This window comes from Diabrotica undecimpunctata, chromosome 9 (assembly GCF_040954645.1).
Source record: "Diabrotica undecimpunctata isolate CICGRU chromosome 9, icDiaUnde3, whole genome shotgun sequence".
Taxonomy (NCBI): Eukaryota; Metazoa; Arthropoda; class Insecta; order Coleoptera; family Chrysomelidae; genus Diabrotica; species Diabrotica undecimpunctata.
The window spans coordinates 268,221-288,324 of NC_092811.1; the positions used below are offsets into that span (position 1 = coordinate 268,221).

General features: G+C 32.5%; 1 protein-coding gene across 1 annotated transcript in view; it reads left to right on the forward strand.

Annotated features, from left to right (window-relative positions):
* Positions 1-20,104, forward strand: part of nAChRalpha4 (nicotinic acetylcholine receptor alpha4) — a 116,001-nt gene that overhangs the window by 90,277 nt on the left and 5,620 nt on the right. The window contains exons 5-9 of the mRNA XM_072542480.1: positions 10,281-10,396; positions 14,332-14,500; positions 14,802-14,938; positions 18,791-18,937; positions 19,853-19,999. Of these exons, the coding sequence (XP_072398581.1) occupies positions 10,281-10,396; positions 14,332-14,500; positions 14,802-14,938; positions 18,791-18,937; positions 19,853-19,999 (716 nt within the window). The remainder of the gene's footprint in view (positions 1-10,280; positions 10,397-14,331; positions 14,501-14,801; positions 14,939-18,790; positions 18,938-19,852; positions 20,000-20,104) is intronic.

Sequence of the window (20,104 nt, forward strand, 5' to 3'; positions counted from 1 at the left end):
TTCTGATCCCTTTTCTCTTTATTTCAGCCCTTTACCCGAAGATCTCTAACACAATATAGCTCTTTATTTATTGAAACAATGGGTTTCGATCCTATTCCTGCCTTTATGGAAAATTTAAACTTCCACACCAAATACAGACGTTATTAAAAATAAATAATGACTATACGTTGAAAAATCGTTGGAGTCCGCCAGTAAATTCGAGTGGAACTTCCAAGTGTGAATGATTCACGTAGTGCTTTGAAAGAATATTAAATTGTTACAAGAAATCAAATATATAAAAAATACGCTCTGAATAAATTTAATCAACAATCTAGCCAAAAATAATATTTTTCTTAAAACTGTCGTCCATCATCATCATTTATGTATCAAGTAAGGAAGTTTTTATTTTATATTCATTCTCTATTAACCATTAAAAGAAAACTAAAACAAAAGTCTGAAATAGATTGCTGAATATTTTCCAGAATTTATATTAAGACATTAATTTAGAAGATTATTGTTAAAGTTAACCAATCTAATTTTAATTAAAGCATTTCTACTGAAACGATTATTCTATGCTTATCGTGACATTTCGAAAAAATTCTAAACGAACGTGACCCTGTTCTGGGCGTTAATGTGAGTTATAGCATGCGGCTGACATAAAAAGAGGAACGTGAAATGTATATTTTAAACGAAAACTTACTAATTGTAACTTATTTTTCTTAATTTGTATATTGTGAGTAGTATACAACTATCGGGATTCTAAAAAGTATGATGTTCTACTAAAATACTTTTGTTTTGTCACCCAAAAAATATTCTAAGAAAATATTCCAAAGAAAAGAAAAAGGCTTACCTGAAGAAATGGAACATGCTTTTTACGGTCTGCAAAAGGAAATATGGCGCTTCATGAGAGGTCAACGAACGGAGGTAAAAGAACTAATAGAACGAAAATACATAGAAAAGGATACGTGAATTAACTACCTAAAAAAGCTTTATGTACAGGAAGTTCGGAAAATACTTAAAAACTTGAAGAACAGAAAAACAGCAGGTAAAGACGGGATACCAAACGAATTACTGAAATATTGTGGAGCAGCAATGACGAAACAATTAACAACATTAAATTAAATTATAAAACACAATAAAATACCGGAAGAATGGATATTCTTTCGGTATTTAGGTATAAACTTGTTAAATACTACGCTAAATAATATGTGCTAATAAAAATCAGAGGATAAGTTTAGCAGATGAACAACAGGGTTTTTGTAGTGGAAGAAAGTGTACAGATACAATATTCGTTATAAAGTAAATTACTAGAAATCACTAGAGTATAATAAATCAGCATTTCTGTGTCTGATTGACCTAAAGTCCAATGGAAAAATCTACCAAAACAACAAAATGGAAGTCAGAATAGATGGACAACTTACAGAATCTATAGAAATAGACAGCGGAATAAGACAAGGGGATTAAAATAAAAGCGTTAACAAAGAAAGAGGATATAGAATGAGAAACATAGAAATTAAAATACTCTGTTACGCAGACGAGGTAATATTGATAGCACAAGTAGAAGATAGTCTGCAAAGACTGATCCACAGTTTAACATAAGAGCAAAAGGATTTAATACAATCTCATCTCAGAAAACTAAAACAATAGTAGTTAGCGAAGAACCAACCAGATGTAAAATAGAAATTTATGGCATCAGTATTTAACAAGTAATGGAAAAAAATACCTGGAAATTACACTGTCTAGCTATATAGACCTGGACAAAGAAGTGAGAGATCAAGTACAAAAAGCAAACAGACTGGCAGGATGCCTTATTAAACACTATCTGGCGAAACAGACACATTAACACTGAGATGAAGTCAAGAATTTAGAAAAGCCAGTGTTGGACCAATAATAACATGCCTCAGAGACAAGACCCGACACAGCCACAACGCAAAGGCTACTGGAAGCGGCAGAGATGAGAGTGCTGAGAAGAATTACAGGAAATACAATGAGAGGTCGAAAGAGGATAGAAGACATTAGAAGAAAATGTAACGTACACTGCATAAATAAATGGACACAAAATAGAAAAAAGAATGGAATAACTACATAAGCATAATGGAAGAGACCCGTGTCGTCAAAATAGCCAGGTCAAAATAGCCAGAGATAAGTCACCAATCGGCAAAAGAAACATCGGACGACCACGCAAAAGATAGAGTAACAACCCCATAAAGGTATTATTCCGCCAATGAACAAGCAGAATTGCTTATAAAGAGGAAGAAGAAGACACAGAAAAATATTCTGTGCAGGTTTATTTTGATATTATGAATGCATATGGAAAATGTAAGATAAAACGTTTTAAGACGCCCATTTAATAACAAATGTGAAAACGTTCAGTTGCTGATGTTGACTCTGATCATTTTTTGGTTAGAATAATTATGAGAGATGCAATAATTAAAAAGTATAAACGGAAAAAGTAAGTTTAACTTCGAAAAACTGCAAAAATTTGAGGTAGTACAGGATTATCTAAAGGATATACAAGAAACCTACGCCAAACAAGATAGTGCTACTGTGAGTAGCAGTAGCAGAGTAACATAGAACAAAAGTTCTTGGAAATGACAGGCACAAAACACTGCAAAAAAATTTAGAAAAACCACTGGTTTGATGACGAATATAGAACAATTTTAAAAAAAGATCAGATTTGAGATTAAAAAGTTTGCGATCGCAAAAACAAGACTACCTAGAAAGATATGCCAAACAACGAAAAAAGGTAAAGAAAATCCCATGGAATAGAAATGATGTGGATGATAAAGTAAAGCGTATCTAAGATAATTACAAAAAAAATTAAATAAAAACAATAAAGTTCTAGAAAAAATTGTAAGGGCTATTGGGATAAATAGATTCGGCACTCTTTTATACAAAGGGCATCAACGCTTAGCTGAGTATGTGGTTTTTGTTGCAAAAAATGGAAAAAAATTGGCAAGTATAGCAAAAAGACTGATTCGGGAAAGCTCTAAAATGGTACTGAAAGTTAATATTAATAAATCCAAGTACATAAAAATTTCGAGCAAAAAAAAATAAACACCAGGGGCTCCTTTAAATTAGAGGAAGAGGATGGACCAGCTATAGAATTCGAGAAAATGGATAAATTTTATGTAGATACTTAGGTACCCTTATTGATCAGACAAGTAAGGGAAGAACTAAAATCAACTTGAGGCTAACCAAGAGCAACAGATGTGCTAGGGCCATGAATAAAATAAGTAAGGCTAAAGATATATCTGGTACTACAAAAATGAGATTATACAAAACTATAATTAGACTCACAATGCTATACGCTGCCGAGACCTGTTTGGTGACCTCAATGTTTGGTGAAAAGTGGTAGAGGGAGGATGGAGAAAACGAACTAATGTAGAAGTGTACTAATTGTATGCTAATCTTTCCAGGTGGAGATTCCTTCTTTAACAATTCGCTGGCATTGTTACGATGCAATATAAGCAAAGGAGGCAGATAATTCCCTCTTGCGCTCATACACAAAACGCAAGTAATCAGAGGCCCTCGCTCTGCAGATGCCAGCAACGCTCCTATTTTCTTTCCCTTTGGAAATAACCTCGGAATACTTTTATTGAACAATGTAAAGACTACTTATGTTAACGTTTAATATTTTAACAGCTGAACAGTTTTTTCTTCTTTTTTTTTAACAGATGAAAAACTCGCCAACGTTTTTCTTGTTGAAGCTCAGTACACGTGAAAACTAGTTCCCGTAGGCTTTCGTAGGCTTAACACGTCCTTATGCCTTAATCTAAAACGTTTTAGCTAGTCATTTCCAGCGGTTATTTTAAGTCATGAAAAGGAATTTAAAATGTTTTTTATTCTGGCTAACAGAATTAAAAGATTACATACATCCCGTCTGGTTCATCCACAGTAGGTTTTCTCCATTTACAGACAATGCTTTACTATCATAAAATATACAGGGTGTTGTATTTGAAAACCCAAAGTGACTAATGGTATTAGAAAATGGTAAATTTGAAATCTCCATGTATGTTGTATAATAGGCGTATGTCGGTTTTTGTAGAATTCAGACAATTCAAGAGATAATTAGTTTTCAGACGTTTGTTCATTGCACTCTTTGTAAACATCTTGGCGGTTTATTTATAATTTTGCAATTAATAGTTGAAGACTCACTTAACAGTGTTTCGTTAAATACTAATAATATATAATTATATTTATTGTACGCTGACGTGTCAAATCTTTGAGATATCTTATCATGATTGATGAGAGATTTCCAGTTTGATAATGCCATCTAAGAAAATCAAGAAGGAATCCTCCACCCACAGTGTGTAAGCAGCACACGAGAACTACGATTCCAATATAACGACCCGAGGGCTTTCTCAATTTCACTGGAGTTGCTGATAAATGAAAAATAAATTTCTTTGGAAGTAATAATTCTTGAGGCTCTTTTCACGTCTAGATGTTCTTTGTCAATTTGAATTTATTGCAAAATATAAATTTTACGATGGAAAACATAACGACCTGAGTAGGCATAGTAAAAAAATTTAAAAGCTTTTAATTGTGGTAACCAATATGCTAATATTTTTTAGCAAGAAGTTCGTGTTAATATTTAAAATGAATTAGACGTGTATCGTGTGACAGTGAAATTACAGAGGATTTTATAAACTCATTAATGGCTGTTAAAAATAATATAGATAAGGATATACCTCCTGAACCTATATACTACTGAACTATTTAAGGATAGAGGAAAAGTTTTGGGATTTAACAACGAATGTTATATGGAAATGGAATCGGAAACATGAGGATTACGTAGTATTCAGAAGAATACGCAGGTAACGGAAAAAAATGACAATATTAAATATTCAGATTCTTTGGTAAGTCAAAATATTACTAATAATTAAAACATAGTAATTACGAACACGTCATAAACAAAGAGGTTCTGGGAAGGATGAACAAAGAAATGGAAATTTTAAATTCAATAAAAACAAGAAAATTAGAATATCTCAGACATATGGAGAGAAATACACCTTGCTCCAACTGATTATGCAGGGAAAGATCCAAGGAAAGAGAAGAATAGGGAGACGTAGAATGTCATGGCTGCGCAACCTGAGAGAGTGGTACGGATGTACATCAAATGAACTTTTTAGAGCAGCCGTCTCAAAAGTCCGAATAGCTATGATGATTGCCGACCTCCGCCGCGGAGATGGCACTTGAAGAAGAAGAAGAATTACGAAAAGATATAATTTTACTACAGTAACGAATAGCCAATAAAGCGGAAACCCTTAAAATAATTGAAGACTTCTACAAATTGCTGTACACAAGCCACAAAGCAAATAGTACCGAAGATCAGGTACCAGAAATATTAACAAGGAAAAAGGGCATTGGTCAACCAAGGATCAGAACTACTACCGGAAATCACAATAGACGAAATAAAACTAGCCCTAAGGAAAACTAAAAATAACAAATCTCCAGGCGAAGATTGTGTAGCTACTGATGCAATCAAAATCGGAGGCACTTGCTTACTTAAGAAAATAAAAAACCTTTTTAACAAGTGCCTTTTGGACAGTAATATTCCCGACAAATGGCGTAATGCTGAGGTAATTCTATTGTACAAAAAAAGAGATCTCCATGAATTAAAAAACTACAAACCTATAAGTCTTCTTAGTCACCTATACAAACTCCTTACAAGAATAGTAACGAATCGTCTTGAGAAAAAACTTGATTTCTACCAGCCAATAGAGTAAGCTCGATTTCGTACCGGATTTTGAAGAAATGATCACCTACAGAGCACTAAAACGGTAATAGAAAAGACTATCGTGTACAATCGACCACTCGTTCTGGCTTTTGTAGATTTCCATAAAGCCTTTGACACAGTAGAATTTGACAAAATCCTGGAAGCACTACAAGCATGTCACATTGACTACCGATATACAAGGTTAATTTACAATACAACGCAACTATGTCGGTGAAACTACATAAAAACACGGATCATATCCCAATCGGTAGAGAAGTCGTGATATCATATCGCTTAAACTGTTTACCCCACTACTAGAATATGCTTGTAAAAAACTGGGAAGAGGAAGACCTGAATACTGAACGTTTCGGCACCCATTTTGGAGCCATTACGGTTGCGTTCGAGTTCGGGGTTTTAATCTGCCTACCAGCATCGTGTTCTGTTTAAATACAAGAACCGTCAAACGGCACTGAGGTCTCAATCTGAATACTCTGCAGTGTCAAGTGACTATGGGGGGACAGATGGGGACTATTGTGCCGATCAAGTATTTAACGCTGATGAAACGGGACTGTATTGGAAAAAATGCCTAACCATACTTAAAAAACCGCTCTTAATAAATAAATATCTTAGACCACATGCTTTAAAAGGCAAAGATCTACAAGAAAAACAAGAAAAAGCAGTTAATGTTAGAAAATTGATAGAAAAACAATATGATTAAAATGGAAGGGCATTGAAGAATTAAGCTATTAAACACGTTTTAGAACGAGACAACTTTGAAAAACATCCATCTGCAGATAAAGTTTATAAATAATTAGTTTATTTTCAACAACAATACCAGTAAAATAAACAGGTTTCCCTGTTTTGCTGTTGATCGATAGATTGTAAATAAATGGAAATAGTCACAAAACGAATTGAAATATGAACCAGTTTTTTTTAAGCTTTTGTATGAATTTCTTTCAAATATTGGAAGTTATTTATATTTCTTTTAATTTCTGGAAACTGTTTTTTTTGTGTCTTGATTTTATGTAATTTTTGAAGGCTACGGGATGTATCCCTATTTTTCAAGGCAAGTAAGTCTTTTTTTATGCAATTTTGTTATATGCGCTTTTTTGTGGAACATCCACTGCATAAAACGAGACCTTACTGTACATATATATTGTAATCCTATAATACACCCGCTAATAACCTTTTACGGTTATTCAAATTCTCAAATTAGACGTTTATCTGACGACCAAGAAATTTTAAAAACTAGACCGAACAAGATTATTCGATGACTAGACTAAATATCAGGATTTGACTTTAAAAACGATAATATATGTATAAATCAATGTTTTTATAAGTTAAACACAATACTTTTATAGTTATTTTGAGTTGTATCAATAAAAACCATTTGCTTCGCTCTAAAGCTTAAAAACGACAGTTATGATGCCGAGTGCCCTCTCGTAGATATTAACAACTGACATTAAACCGTTGATACAATGTATAAGGCATATTATGGCGATGCAACCAGTTGCAAATAGAAAAGTGGTTTAAAGCCATCTCGACGCTTATTCCTTGAATTACGTCGACTTTTGTCATAATTCAAGCATTGTTCTTTTATCTAAATGCGATGGAAATGCAATAAACTGCAATATGTATCAGACACAGACCCACAGGCGGTTTAATATGCTCGAAGCTGAATAATTGATGTTTTATTTCATTCTTAAGTTTATTATTCTGATATTCTGATTTAATAAAATTAACAGAAAGCAATTAAAATAAGATGTTTTACTAAAATCTTTTTAATAATCAGACAAGAATATGTTAATGAGGATTTCCGATGAAATGACTGAACTTTAACAAGTGAAAGAGCTATAAGGATTTTGCCTATTTTTCATGTTAAATTCGATAAGAAAACGCTGAGGTTTATTTTTGATTCTATCCCTGGTAGAGATACTAGTCATCAACAACTAAGCGACAAATAACCGACAGGTTATCGACAAGTAAACGGCAGTTTATGTTTTGCTTATTCTTGTTAACTTGTCGGTAATTTTCGCCTCTACGAAGAAAACCAGGATGAACCTTAACGCTTTCTTATGGGATTTAACATGGGGAAATAAATAGGCAGACCTCTTAGCTCTTTTATTTCTACAGTAACATAATTACAGACAAGAACGATTTTGACATAGTCGTATTGGATTGGTTTGCAGTTAATACAATAATAGATAGGTATGCAGGTGCAAGAAGCATTTTTAATTTATTTTTTTTAAGTGAAGAATAATGGGAAAATGAATCACCTTTCATGCATATTTAATAGCGGCCACACCCCAAGATTCTACTTTGAGTTATATCCTCTTTCTACTAGCTATCAATGGTATTTGCTCTTATATAAAATCTCCTGTTAAATTTCTCTATAGACGACCTTATTGTATACTGCCAAGAAAAATCCACAGTTGCAACCACGTCTTTATTACAAAATTCTGTCGAGTCCCTTACTACTTGGTCCGAGAAAACTGGCTTAAGGTTCTCATCCAATAAATCCAAAATAATTAAATTCACCAGGAGATATAACAGCGCAGAAATACCCAAAATAACATTAAACGGAGTAAATTTAGAGGTAATTGATCATTACAAGTTTTTAGGACAAACTGCCGATAACAAACTCACCTGCCGTCATCATATCGACGAAATAAAAGGCAACTGTTTAAGTAGAATGAATTTGTTAAAGACATTGTCCACCATTAATGGGTGGACAATCATTAAAGCCAATGAAAGTGTGCTACTCAAAATCTCAAAATATATCGGGCTATAATCCGATCCAAATTAGACTATGGTTGTATAGTTTACTTATGACCCTGGAAGCTGAGCTCAAATAAGCTTGGCTGGCTTATTCGGGATGTACATGCGGAATCCGCAACGTCCACGGAATACAAAAAGTATCTCGTCTAATGTTAAGTACGATCCAGGAACGTAATTTAGTTTGCATTTCTGATTAAATTGGTCAAAAACGTTTCTTATTGGTGCAAGTTTATCTATGGTTCTTCTTACTTCTCTAGTATTTACGTCATCAAAACGCAAGCAACGTATCAAGAATAGAAATCGCCTATGAGCCATAGTAGCTCGAAACACCTATTCGCCTGTTCCATCAGTAGCCCAAAATTCTTTGCAATTTCGGCGGCTTACTTTGAAAACCCCAGCTAGGTATAATAGACCAATTAACGCCTTTATTTCTACAGTATTTCTAGATCTGGATACATTCAGATCTGCATAATTATTTCTTAGTTTAGAAATAAATATGTTTGTGATCTGCACAATGGTTTCGAGAATATTGTCATCAATAAAACATTTCTAACACTCTAAAGGATCAACTGCTTGACGAGCATTTCCTTTTGAACCTGATAAGTATGAAATTAAATAAGAACTTCTTGTTCGAATATTTTTTGGAGGCCCATGTTTTCTCTAGGATACTCCATCTTCTGCATAATAAAAGAGCCGCCGATATTTCGTATTTGTTTCAAAATATTTTGAAGTTGCAGGTTCCTCCCCCAATTCTTCCTTCCATTCTTCTTTCGTGTCTGTGTTGTGGTCACTTTCTTCGCACCTGTCTGATTCTGGCTCGCTTTCCAAATCAATATTTTCTTCTTCTACTTCATCATAGAGCTGTTGTAATCTTTGAATTTCTTTCAGATAATGATCCACCAAGGAGAAAAAAATTAAAGGCTGGAACTTTACTATATTATTATATAACCATAGGAATTTAAATACTTACTCTATGTCGGTTATACTTCACAATAAATGGGAAAATAAATTTACTTGTCGAACTTATAAAAGGTACTCGAATAGTCGGATAGAGTCTGACAGACCAAAAGTGCTAATAACTAGCGAATTATTGTACATTAATGCAAGCCCCGCTGTTCACTGTTGTTCGAAATGTGGACGGAAAGGTACTGACAAACGCAGCGCACTCCGACATAAAACAAGCAGTGAGGCATTAGAAATAAATTGTCGCTGGTCTCACAGGCCCCACCCGACTACTCAGAGGTTAAATAAGCACTATTTTTAAAGAAATACAATGTTCTTTATTAACAAGAACTGAGAAACATTTCTGTTGTATTAAAAAAAGTTATCGATTAACGAATGAACAAAAATTTACTCTGTTTTCATAGAATTGATATAGAACCTATCTTAAATTTTATAGTATTTTAAAATTTTTGTTAGGAATGGCTCTTTAAATCTTTGCAACAGGATCTTTACTTAAATATTAGTCCTTGTATTATTAAACATTTAAATTATTTTGTTCCAATATTTTCAAACAAAAGTTACATGGCAACAGTGTGGTATGTTACTCATACTCATAGCTAAAGACATTCCAAACAGAAAAATTAAATACATATTGCTTGCTTGCAACAACTTATTTTTATTTTAATGTCATAACAATATTTAGTATTTACACTACTCTTAGTAGGCTTTTGTATCTGTAATATACTGCTATTTTTATTTTAATTTGGAATGCTGTGTTGTCAAATTGTCGTCCTGTTTGTTACTTGCCTTGTAGCAGAATATTTGTTGCTATATACATATTAATACCCAAATGTTTCGTCAGGTGGATCTTAGGCATATGGATGAAAAAGTAGGCAGTAATACAGTTGACGTGGGAGTAGATTTGTCAGAATTCTACATGAGTGTTGAATGGGATATTTTGGAAGTTCCAGCTGTTAGGTAAGCAGTTTTTCTATCATACTAATTTAATATTATGTTTTCATTGATTAGTTTTTGATAAATCGTAAAGTACTTTATAAAATTATAGATGAAAGTCCACATTAAGACCTGTGCAAAGACCTAAAAATAGTTTTTATTACAACTTTTATTCATATAATTACAAATTATTAAAATATTTTATAAAATTCGAATATAATTGGAAATTTTAGAGCTTAAATCTCTTCCAAAAAAATTGCAGAAATTTGACACCGATGGTACACTTTTAGGATAGCTAAATGAGATTTTCAGTTTACTAATCTCTGATGATCTGGAATTTGCAGTACAAAAACTAACGACTGTAATACAAAACGCTGCTTGAGAACCTACTCCTATAAGTAAAAAGTGTAATCCTGAAGACAACAATGTGCCATTACATATCAAACAAATTCTAACCGAAAAAAGGAGAGCGCGTGCAAAATCCAGATGACCACTTTATATGGAGAGCAACTAAACAATTCAAAAAACCGACACTACCAATTCCTCCAATAAGAAAACTTGATAGAAGTTGGGCACAGACTGACAATAAAAAAGCTAATGTATTTGCAGAAGATTTAGAAAATATGTTTACTCCAAATTCATGCCAAAGCATAAATGATGATGTAAGCGAATATCTAAATGCATCCTGCTAACTATTACCTCCAATAAAAGCATTATCCCCATTCGATGTTCGCAGAATAATATTGAGTACCAACTCCCACAAAGCTTCTGGATACGATTTAATTGATGGCAGAACCATCTACCCAGGAAAGCAGTTCTCATCCTTACTATTATCTATAATATAATGCTACAGTTAAGCTATTTTCCAATCCAGTGGAAATATGCTCATATTTTAATGATTAGAAAGCCAGGTTAATTACTTAAAGGACCTTCTTCCTATAGTTCGATAAGCTTGTTACCCTTTATATCCAGGATTTTTGAAAGACTCCTGCTAAATAGAATAAGCGAAACTGTACCACTCCAGAACATAATACCCGAACATCAGTTTGGTTTCCGCTCAAAATATTTAACAATTTGACAATGTTATTAAATAATAAATAAAATCAAGACAAGTTTGGAAGAAAAGATTATATGTGCCTCAGTATTTCTCGATATTCAGCAGGCTTTTGAAAGTCTGGCACAACGGTTTGCTATATAAATTAAAATCTTTACTGCCTAGTAATATATACCTTATCCTGAAGTCCTATATTAACGAACGTGCGTTCCAAGTAAAAATCAATAATGATTTCTCAACCTATTACTAAATCAAATCCGGAGTTCCTGAGGGAAGTGTCGCTGATCTCTTCCTGTACCTAATCTTTACTGTTAACATACCTATTATAGATGACGTCACAGTGGCAACTTTCTCCGATGATACAACCGTTTTAGTTTTAAACAAAGATCCACACATAGCATCTGGAAATCTGCAAAATTACTCGCATACACTAGAGTCTGGCGTAACAACATAGAAAACAAGAAAACGATCTTGTTTACAAGTTAGTTTAAATAATGCCCCAATTCCTGATAGAGACGTTGTAAAATATCTTAGGTTGCATTTGCACAGAAATCTCTCCTGGAAGCAACATATTAACGCCAAAAAAAACTCAGTTCAATATAAAATTAAAACAAATGAATTGGTTATTTGGAAAAAAGTTACAACTGTCATTGGAGAACAAAATACTGCTTTTCAAAGTCATATTAAAACCAATATGGAATTACGGCGTAGAACTCTGGGGCTATAGCAAGCCTTCAAACACAAATAATTTTGCAGACCTTCCAATTAAAATCACTGCTTATGATAGCTAACGCTATGTGAGCAATGCAACCATCCACAATAATCTAGAAGCACAACCGTAAAAGATGTCATATTACTTTACGCCAACAAGGCCAAAATTCTTAATTCAACTCACCACAGCGAAATTATCAGTGAACTATATCAGCCACCAATGGAGAAACGAAGACTGAAGAGGACCTGGTTACATAGGTGAAAATGGAGAACTGTCGGTGGACGGTACCCAAATCAAGCCAATATTCTCATCACATTTACTAATTACTCAATATACTGTTTATGTGTAATTAGTAAATTTTTTTAGTAATTAGTATTTTTTTCGAAAAGGGTATAAGAATCTACCTGGTATCCTTGTGATATAAATAACAAAATAACTATGAAATTAATTTTAATAATTATTACACCAGCTCAATCACGCTATAAAATGATATCTCTTTAATATTCTATTTAATAGATGCTCCGAATTATACAAAACAGGGATACACCTATTTTGCAATATAAAAATTTGAATTTTGATGTTTGTAACGTTGCCAGATTTACAATTTTTCTCATATCATTATTCACTTTGGCTTTTTGTAACATATGCATTTGTAAGAAAAATAAAAAATGATCACTGGGAACGCTTTTCGAAAGAAATGGAACATAATTTTCGCGGTCTGCAAAAGGAAATATGGCGCTTCGTGAGAAGTTAAAGAATGGAGGTAAAGGAATTATTTTCTTAGAAGCAAAACACATAAAAAAGGATACGTGGATTGACTACCTAAAAAAGCTCTATGCAGAGGAAGAACAAACGACGCTAGGAGCGGAAACACCAGAAATCATCGTAAATGAGAAACTTAATATAAATAAATAGAAAGTTCGGAAAATACTTGAAAACATGAAGAACAGAAAAGCAACAGGTAAAGACGGGATACCAAATGAATTACTGAAATATTCTGGGGTAGCAATGACAGAACAATTAACAACATTAATTAATAAAATTATAAAACACAATAAAATACCCGAAGAATGGAGAACGAGCGAACTACTATTCAAATATGGGATGAAAAACAGCCAGAAAACTACAGCCGTATAAACTTGTTAAATACTACGCTAAAACTCAATACATTTGAGTAAGACTCAAATATGTAATCCATCTTCTGTATAATAGAGAAATTTCCCCAAATATTATGAAAACTATCGAAAACGTCTACTAAATTCACAAAATGGAAGTCAGAATAGATGGACAACTTACAGAACCTATAGAAATAGGCAGTGGAATAAGACAAGGAGATTCATTGAGCCCCATGCTCTTTAATTTGATTATGGATGAAATCATCAAAGGCGTTAACAAAGGAAGAGGATATAGAATGTTAGGTAGACGACGCAATATTGACAGCCCAAGATGAAGATAGTTTGCAAAGACTGGTCCACAGATTTAACATAAGATCTAATATCTCATCTCAAAAAAACTAAAACATAAGTAGTCAGTAAAGAACCAACCAGATGTAAAATAGAAATAATTGATGGCATACACTGTGTAGCTATGGAGACCTGGACAAAGAAGTGAGAGATCAAGTACAAAAAGCAAATAGACTGGCAGGATGTATCGGACGACCACGCAAAAGATGGAATGGCAATCTTCCATAAAGGTAGTAATCCGGCAATCAACAAGCAAAATTGCTTGTAAAGAGGAAGAAGAAGAAGAATAAGACCTTGTTTATTGTACCTTTATTGAAATCTAACATCAATACCAGTTCAACCGTATACAATACGGTATATGTAGTTAGGAACACTAAAAAGATAAAATAATAACGGGTTACGTTTGATCAGAATAACTTAGACATTAACAATATTTGAATTGTCCATATTTTATTTTATAATTTATTGTTTAAAGATCAATACAGTCGATGTGGAGAAAATAATAGCAAATACTAAAACTTTAAATAGTAAGCGTCGTCATAATGCAAGCTGTGCTTCAGATTTACGCCAACCGTAGGCGAAAAGCCTGTCTGATTCACTTACACTGAATCGCACACCCCTGTTGGTGCGGGTCTATATAGAATATAGACCACTTGACAAATCTATGATCTAATCACCCCAATTTTGCAGATTAGTTGATTTTTTTGTAATTTTTTAATTTCCTTTTCAGGAACGAAAAATTTTACACCTGCTGTGATGAACCATATCTAGATATAACTTTTAATATAACGATGAGAAGAAAAACACTTTTCTATACTGTTAATATTATTATTCCGTGTATGGGAATTTCGTTTTTAACAGTACTCACCTTTTATCTACCATCGGATAGTGGAGAAAAGGTATGTTAAATTCCCTTTTGGGCTAGTACACAAAACATTTTTATCTATTTACTGTGACAAAATTATTCTTAGACTTCATTTATACTATAATAGCGTGTAATAGCGTGTAATAGCGTTGTGCCGAGTATCTTGGACGTCTAGTAACAAGGACTAGGTAAAGTTTTGTTGCATTATTTGTTGTAAAATGAGCGGTTTTACTGCATGCTTCCTCAAAATCAAGAAGTGTTATTACCAGAGGAGGTCATACAGAATATTTTATATGTACTACTTAAAACAAATGTATCTTTCTTTTTGTTTTTAGGTAACATTATCAATATCTATTCTCATTAGTCTACACGTTTTCTTCCTCCTAGTAGTAGAAATTATTCCACCGACTTCGTTGGTTGTTCCACTTCTGGGAAAATATTTAATTTTTGCCATGATCCTAGTATCAATAAGGTAAGATTGTGTTGTAGGCATATTATTGTAGGTACAATATATTTAAACATACATATTTGTACTGTACTGTATTTGTAGATGTATCTGTAGAGCACCGTAAGTGAGGAAATTACACTATTAACTAACCTAATTGGTGAATTTGGGTTAAAATTGTTTCACAAAGTGCTAAAGCGTATTCTTTAATAAACGATGTCGTTTCTATTTGATTTTGTAAAACAAATAATAACAGGAAAACAGAGGAATCTGTTTATTTTACCAGTATTGTTGTTGAAAGTAAACTAATTATTTATAAACTTTTGCAGGTGGATATTTTTCAAAGCTGTCTCGTTCTAAAATGTGTTTAAAATAGCTTAATTCTTCAATACTCTTTCTGTTTAAATCATAATGCTTTTATTATTATTTAAACAGAAAATCGTATAAAAATAATCCACATAAAAAGAGGCCTTACTGTATAATAATATAATAACTTAGTAACAGGCAGTAGCTGGTTGTCTTTAGTTTCATACGTGGAAGACAATGATCCTAGATAAAAAGTATGTGTTTTATCTCCCCAGGTAATAATGGTGCACAGGTAAAAACCATGGACTTAACTCTAACGATTTACAAGTTTTCAACTTGCGAGACGAAGTTAATGCGACGCGCTGATTAGGGAAATTTTAAGTACACATATTAAGCGTTCATTGACTTAACAAGCATGTTACATGCCATTTATTATTTTTTCATTGAAAGAAAAGAAAAAGAAGAATCCACAGAATTGGTGCTATATTTGTGATAGTCAACTTATTTTAATCTAACAAACCTGTAGAAAGTGAATGACTTATTGAGGTTTGCTTACTAAAAGGAAAAATTCAGTTCGTTCGTTTAGAAAAACTGTTCCAATATTATTAAAAAAACTAATACCGTCTTAAATTTGTGCAGCAGTATATTTCATCCCTCACTTCCTTGTCGCCACAATTAATAAAGTTTCTTTAAAACAAACTTAAACAAGGTAGACGAATTTGAAAGGAAAACTTAAATCAGATTAAAGATCTATTCTATCTAAACTCCGGGTTTTCATGAAACCAGCCAAAATTAAGTTAACCTGTGCAGGATAGCGAAGCTTGAAAGATATACAGTTTTTATCGCCTTACAAGACGAGCTTTGTAATAACGACGTGCTGTAGTAAAATAGTAGATCAAACTTCATTGCACTCGATAAAGTATCAAATTAATTTAATGTTCTTTGTACAAAGCTTTTAATTTTCTAAAAACCAAATAATAAAACACGAATAATATAATCAAGATATACAATAGAAACCATCAGGGACTTTTGAACTTTGACAGTTGGTAGTGGTATTTTTGTTGAAGTTTCATTTGTCAAATTGGCTGTAATTCATTCAGTCTGTTTTTGCCAAATCACCGCTATAGGTCGATGATTAACAACTTCTTTTGGTCCGAACTGAATAATAATTACTCCAACATGACACATTCGACATTCTGCACAAACGATTCGAGGGTATTGCCACTCAAGTGGAAGCGATATGAACCGGAGCTGATTTAAGTATCTCAAAAATGTACAGAATATTTTTTAAAATGTACCCTAATACAAAAATCTCTCTACGAACCTACCAAGACATTTTTAAAAGTAAACTTTCGGTTTGGACTTCCCAGATCACAAAATTGTTCATATTGTGACAAGCTCTTTATCAAACTTTCTTCTGCTAGTCATGAATGTAAAAAAAAGAAAATATAAATTGAAAGTAAAATTCATCATATGCAAGCGGAAGCAGGTTACAAAACAGACAAGATACTGAAATTGCAAAAGTAAATTCTAATTATATTGTTTTATGTACCGATAAGTTCTTTTTTGCCCTAATCTAACTCACTCCTCAATAATCTTCTACCAGCGACAACTGTCTTCGTATAACTACGCTGTTTATAATATGGGGAGTAATACTGCTATAATGATGCTCTGGAACGAAGTAATTGCGCATCGAGGCTCCACTGAGATAGCATCAGCATTCCTACTTTATATAACTGAAAACTACAATCGTCTTGATCCAGGCTAAGAAAGAAATCTTGGTATTTGGTCAGATAGATTTGTCGGCCAAAATAACAATTTGAAAGTCATAACATTAGGTACTTCGACTGCTACTATTAGAAAAATACTTCACCCAAATTAAGCAAAAATTTCTAACTAATAGACACAGCTTTTTTCCCTGTGATAGAGACTTTGCCATGATAGAACACAACAAGAAACTTTCATCGGTTTATATCCCGTTTCAGTGGACAGATGTAATTGCAAAAGCTAGAGTTAAAAACCGACTTAAAGTTATCTAGGTACATTCATCAAACATTTTTTAAAAATGGTATAAACGCAAAAAATGTAGAATGGAAAGATCCAAAGTGTAAAATATCTCAGTCAGTGTGGATACAAATTAGCTCAGATGATCCAAACGCTATACGGTTAAGAATATCCCACAACACTATTCAACCATGGTCATCTTATTCTTTAAGTCAACTAAAACAGCCTGAAAGGCTGAACTTACAGAAGCCTATGCAGCGCCACTACCAATTAAAAAAGAAAAACATGCCAATCTATTAAATATTGCCGAATATATTCCACTACAGTATTTAAGCTACTATCAAAATCTTAAGAGTACTAATATTATTTTGATATGTACGTCATATAAAACATGTTTATAAGTAATTTGTTAATAATATGTACGTTTCTTAATTTTAATTCATTTTTTAAAACAACGTTTAAACCGCGTTACTTCCACACACCAACGTTTTAACCGACGGTAATTTAACAGGTTGCCGTTGTTTTATAAAAATATAGCATTATATACGTTCATAAATGCTTGTTTTGTATAACCTAAGGTTATTTTTGTTGATATTAATATTATGCATCCATTAGTCTATCATATTACGCTCATCAATATTTTTTTTTTCAAAATAATAAATTATAAGGTGTTTTTTTCAATTTGTCAATAAAAAACTAAGAATAGTATCACAGAAAACTATTGACAGTCTTTATATAAGATATGGTAAAACCATAATTAAAAATCTGAACATTTTAAAAAACTATATCATATTGTATCATAACACAGCCCAACAGCCATTTTGGTGCCAGTGAGATTCGATCATAAGGGTTCAGCAGGTATCGGACATTCGATTTAAATGATTGTTGAACTCCAAAATTTTGGTATTACCCAGTAAAAATATTTTCTTATGTTCACCTATTAATAAAACTATACAATCGATTAAAAAACACAGCAGTTACTCTTGTTTTTGTCTGAGTTACTCAAGCAGAGCAGTTACTTATTTTCAGAACAAACAAGAACTTAAGGAAATATTTTAAAAACAACAAGAGCCAAAAGAAAAAGCACTTAAACACTGTTGTCTACAAACTTACATGTAATGATTTCCCAAAAACTTACATTTATCAAACTGCTACAACTTTTAACAAACGTATAGCACAACACAAAATGGCTTTCAATAATAGAAAAACAGATTAGAAATCAATAATAGAAAAACAGACATAATTCTAAATGAAGAACTTAAGACAAACAGCTCTCCTCTTCTCAACTTATTTAGTCGACGACTGTAAAAAGTAGACGAATAATAAAAACACATCACTTAAAGAAAGGCGTTCTGCCGAAGCAGCTGCAATAAAAAAAGATTATAATAAATTTTGTTGTTGTGGAAGCGTTGAAAACAAAAATGTTCAGTGTGTTATTGTTAGATAAATTTAACTTCCATCAAGATAACGGTAACAAGTAACGGTCGAATCCATCACTGTTTTTACTTTGTTGGGCTGTGTAGCAAATCAAATTTAAACAGATTAGTTGATATACATTTTTTTTTTCAGTATATGTGTCACTGTGGTGGTTTTAAACGTTCATTTTCGGTCTCCCCAAACCCACAAGATGTCTCCGTGGGTTAAGCGAGTTTTTATACATATTCTACCTAGACTTTTAGTAATGAAACGGCCTACGTATATTTTCGAAACTAGAAGGTGAGGTTTTATTTGATTTCATATTCTATTACATTTTTTTTTGCATTATTATTTTTTTTATTTTATATACGCCATATTTGAATATTCAGATATCATGATAATAAAAAAAAAACATATTTCAAGCAAACATACATAAAATTCAAAATCCCTTCGCTGTTCCTTTTCTGGCCATTAACCAACGCAGATTCCCTGTGCGCGAGTTACATAAAAATATTGAAATATCCCTTCCGCGAGCCAATTGTTTATAAACCAATTGTCCTTTCGAAATTGTTGCGAAATAAATGGCTGGTGAATTTTCACACTTTTTTCCTTTTTCTCCATGTATACTGTATCCCAGTTCCGCATGTAGAACGATTTAAATCTGTAGTGGTTATATTGTAGAAATATTTCATTTCTGATAGCGATATAAATATTTTCCTTCGCGCTGAATTTTTCAACGAACTGAAATAGTTATGGAGCCAAGGATGGATTTATCTCATTTCAAAAAATATATGCATAACTCTGAAGAGTCTTTTGGTTATAAATATATTAACTAAAACTTACTAATAGACAATGATAATATGATCTAGGTATAAGTACCAAAGAGATGTTCAATTTTAAAGAATAATCTCACGTTTGACTTCTGTCTGTGATTAAAGGTCCTTCCATTATATTATGTTTATATTATATTACGCTTGTTAGTTACTGCAGGAGCTTTTTTTATTTTTTTATGGAGCTTGTATTCTATATAGATCTTCCAAGACTTCACACATTTCGTTTATCCAATTTTCCTTTGCTTTTTTCATTTATATTATATATTTATATATCAGTTAGTTTTTTTTTGATAAATAATGAAATTTTTTTTAAATAGCCTACACAAAAAATAACTGAATCTCCGCATCATTAGCTATATATTTTATGCGTTTCCTTTTTCAGTAAATTTTTATCCAGTCGATTTGTCTCTAGAAGTAGACAATACTCAACCTGCCTATACCCTTATCGGACGACAGTCCAATCAGATGACAGTCCGAAAAAAAGATACCTAACAAGTAGAACTCCTAGTAAGGAGGATTTATCTCCGAGGTAAGTGTTTTTTTTATTTTTATTATAGGAACAACTGCTTAAAGATATGCTTAAAATAAAATTAAAAGCAAATAATGGGAGCAATAGGATAAAAGCAACAAACCC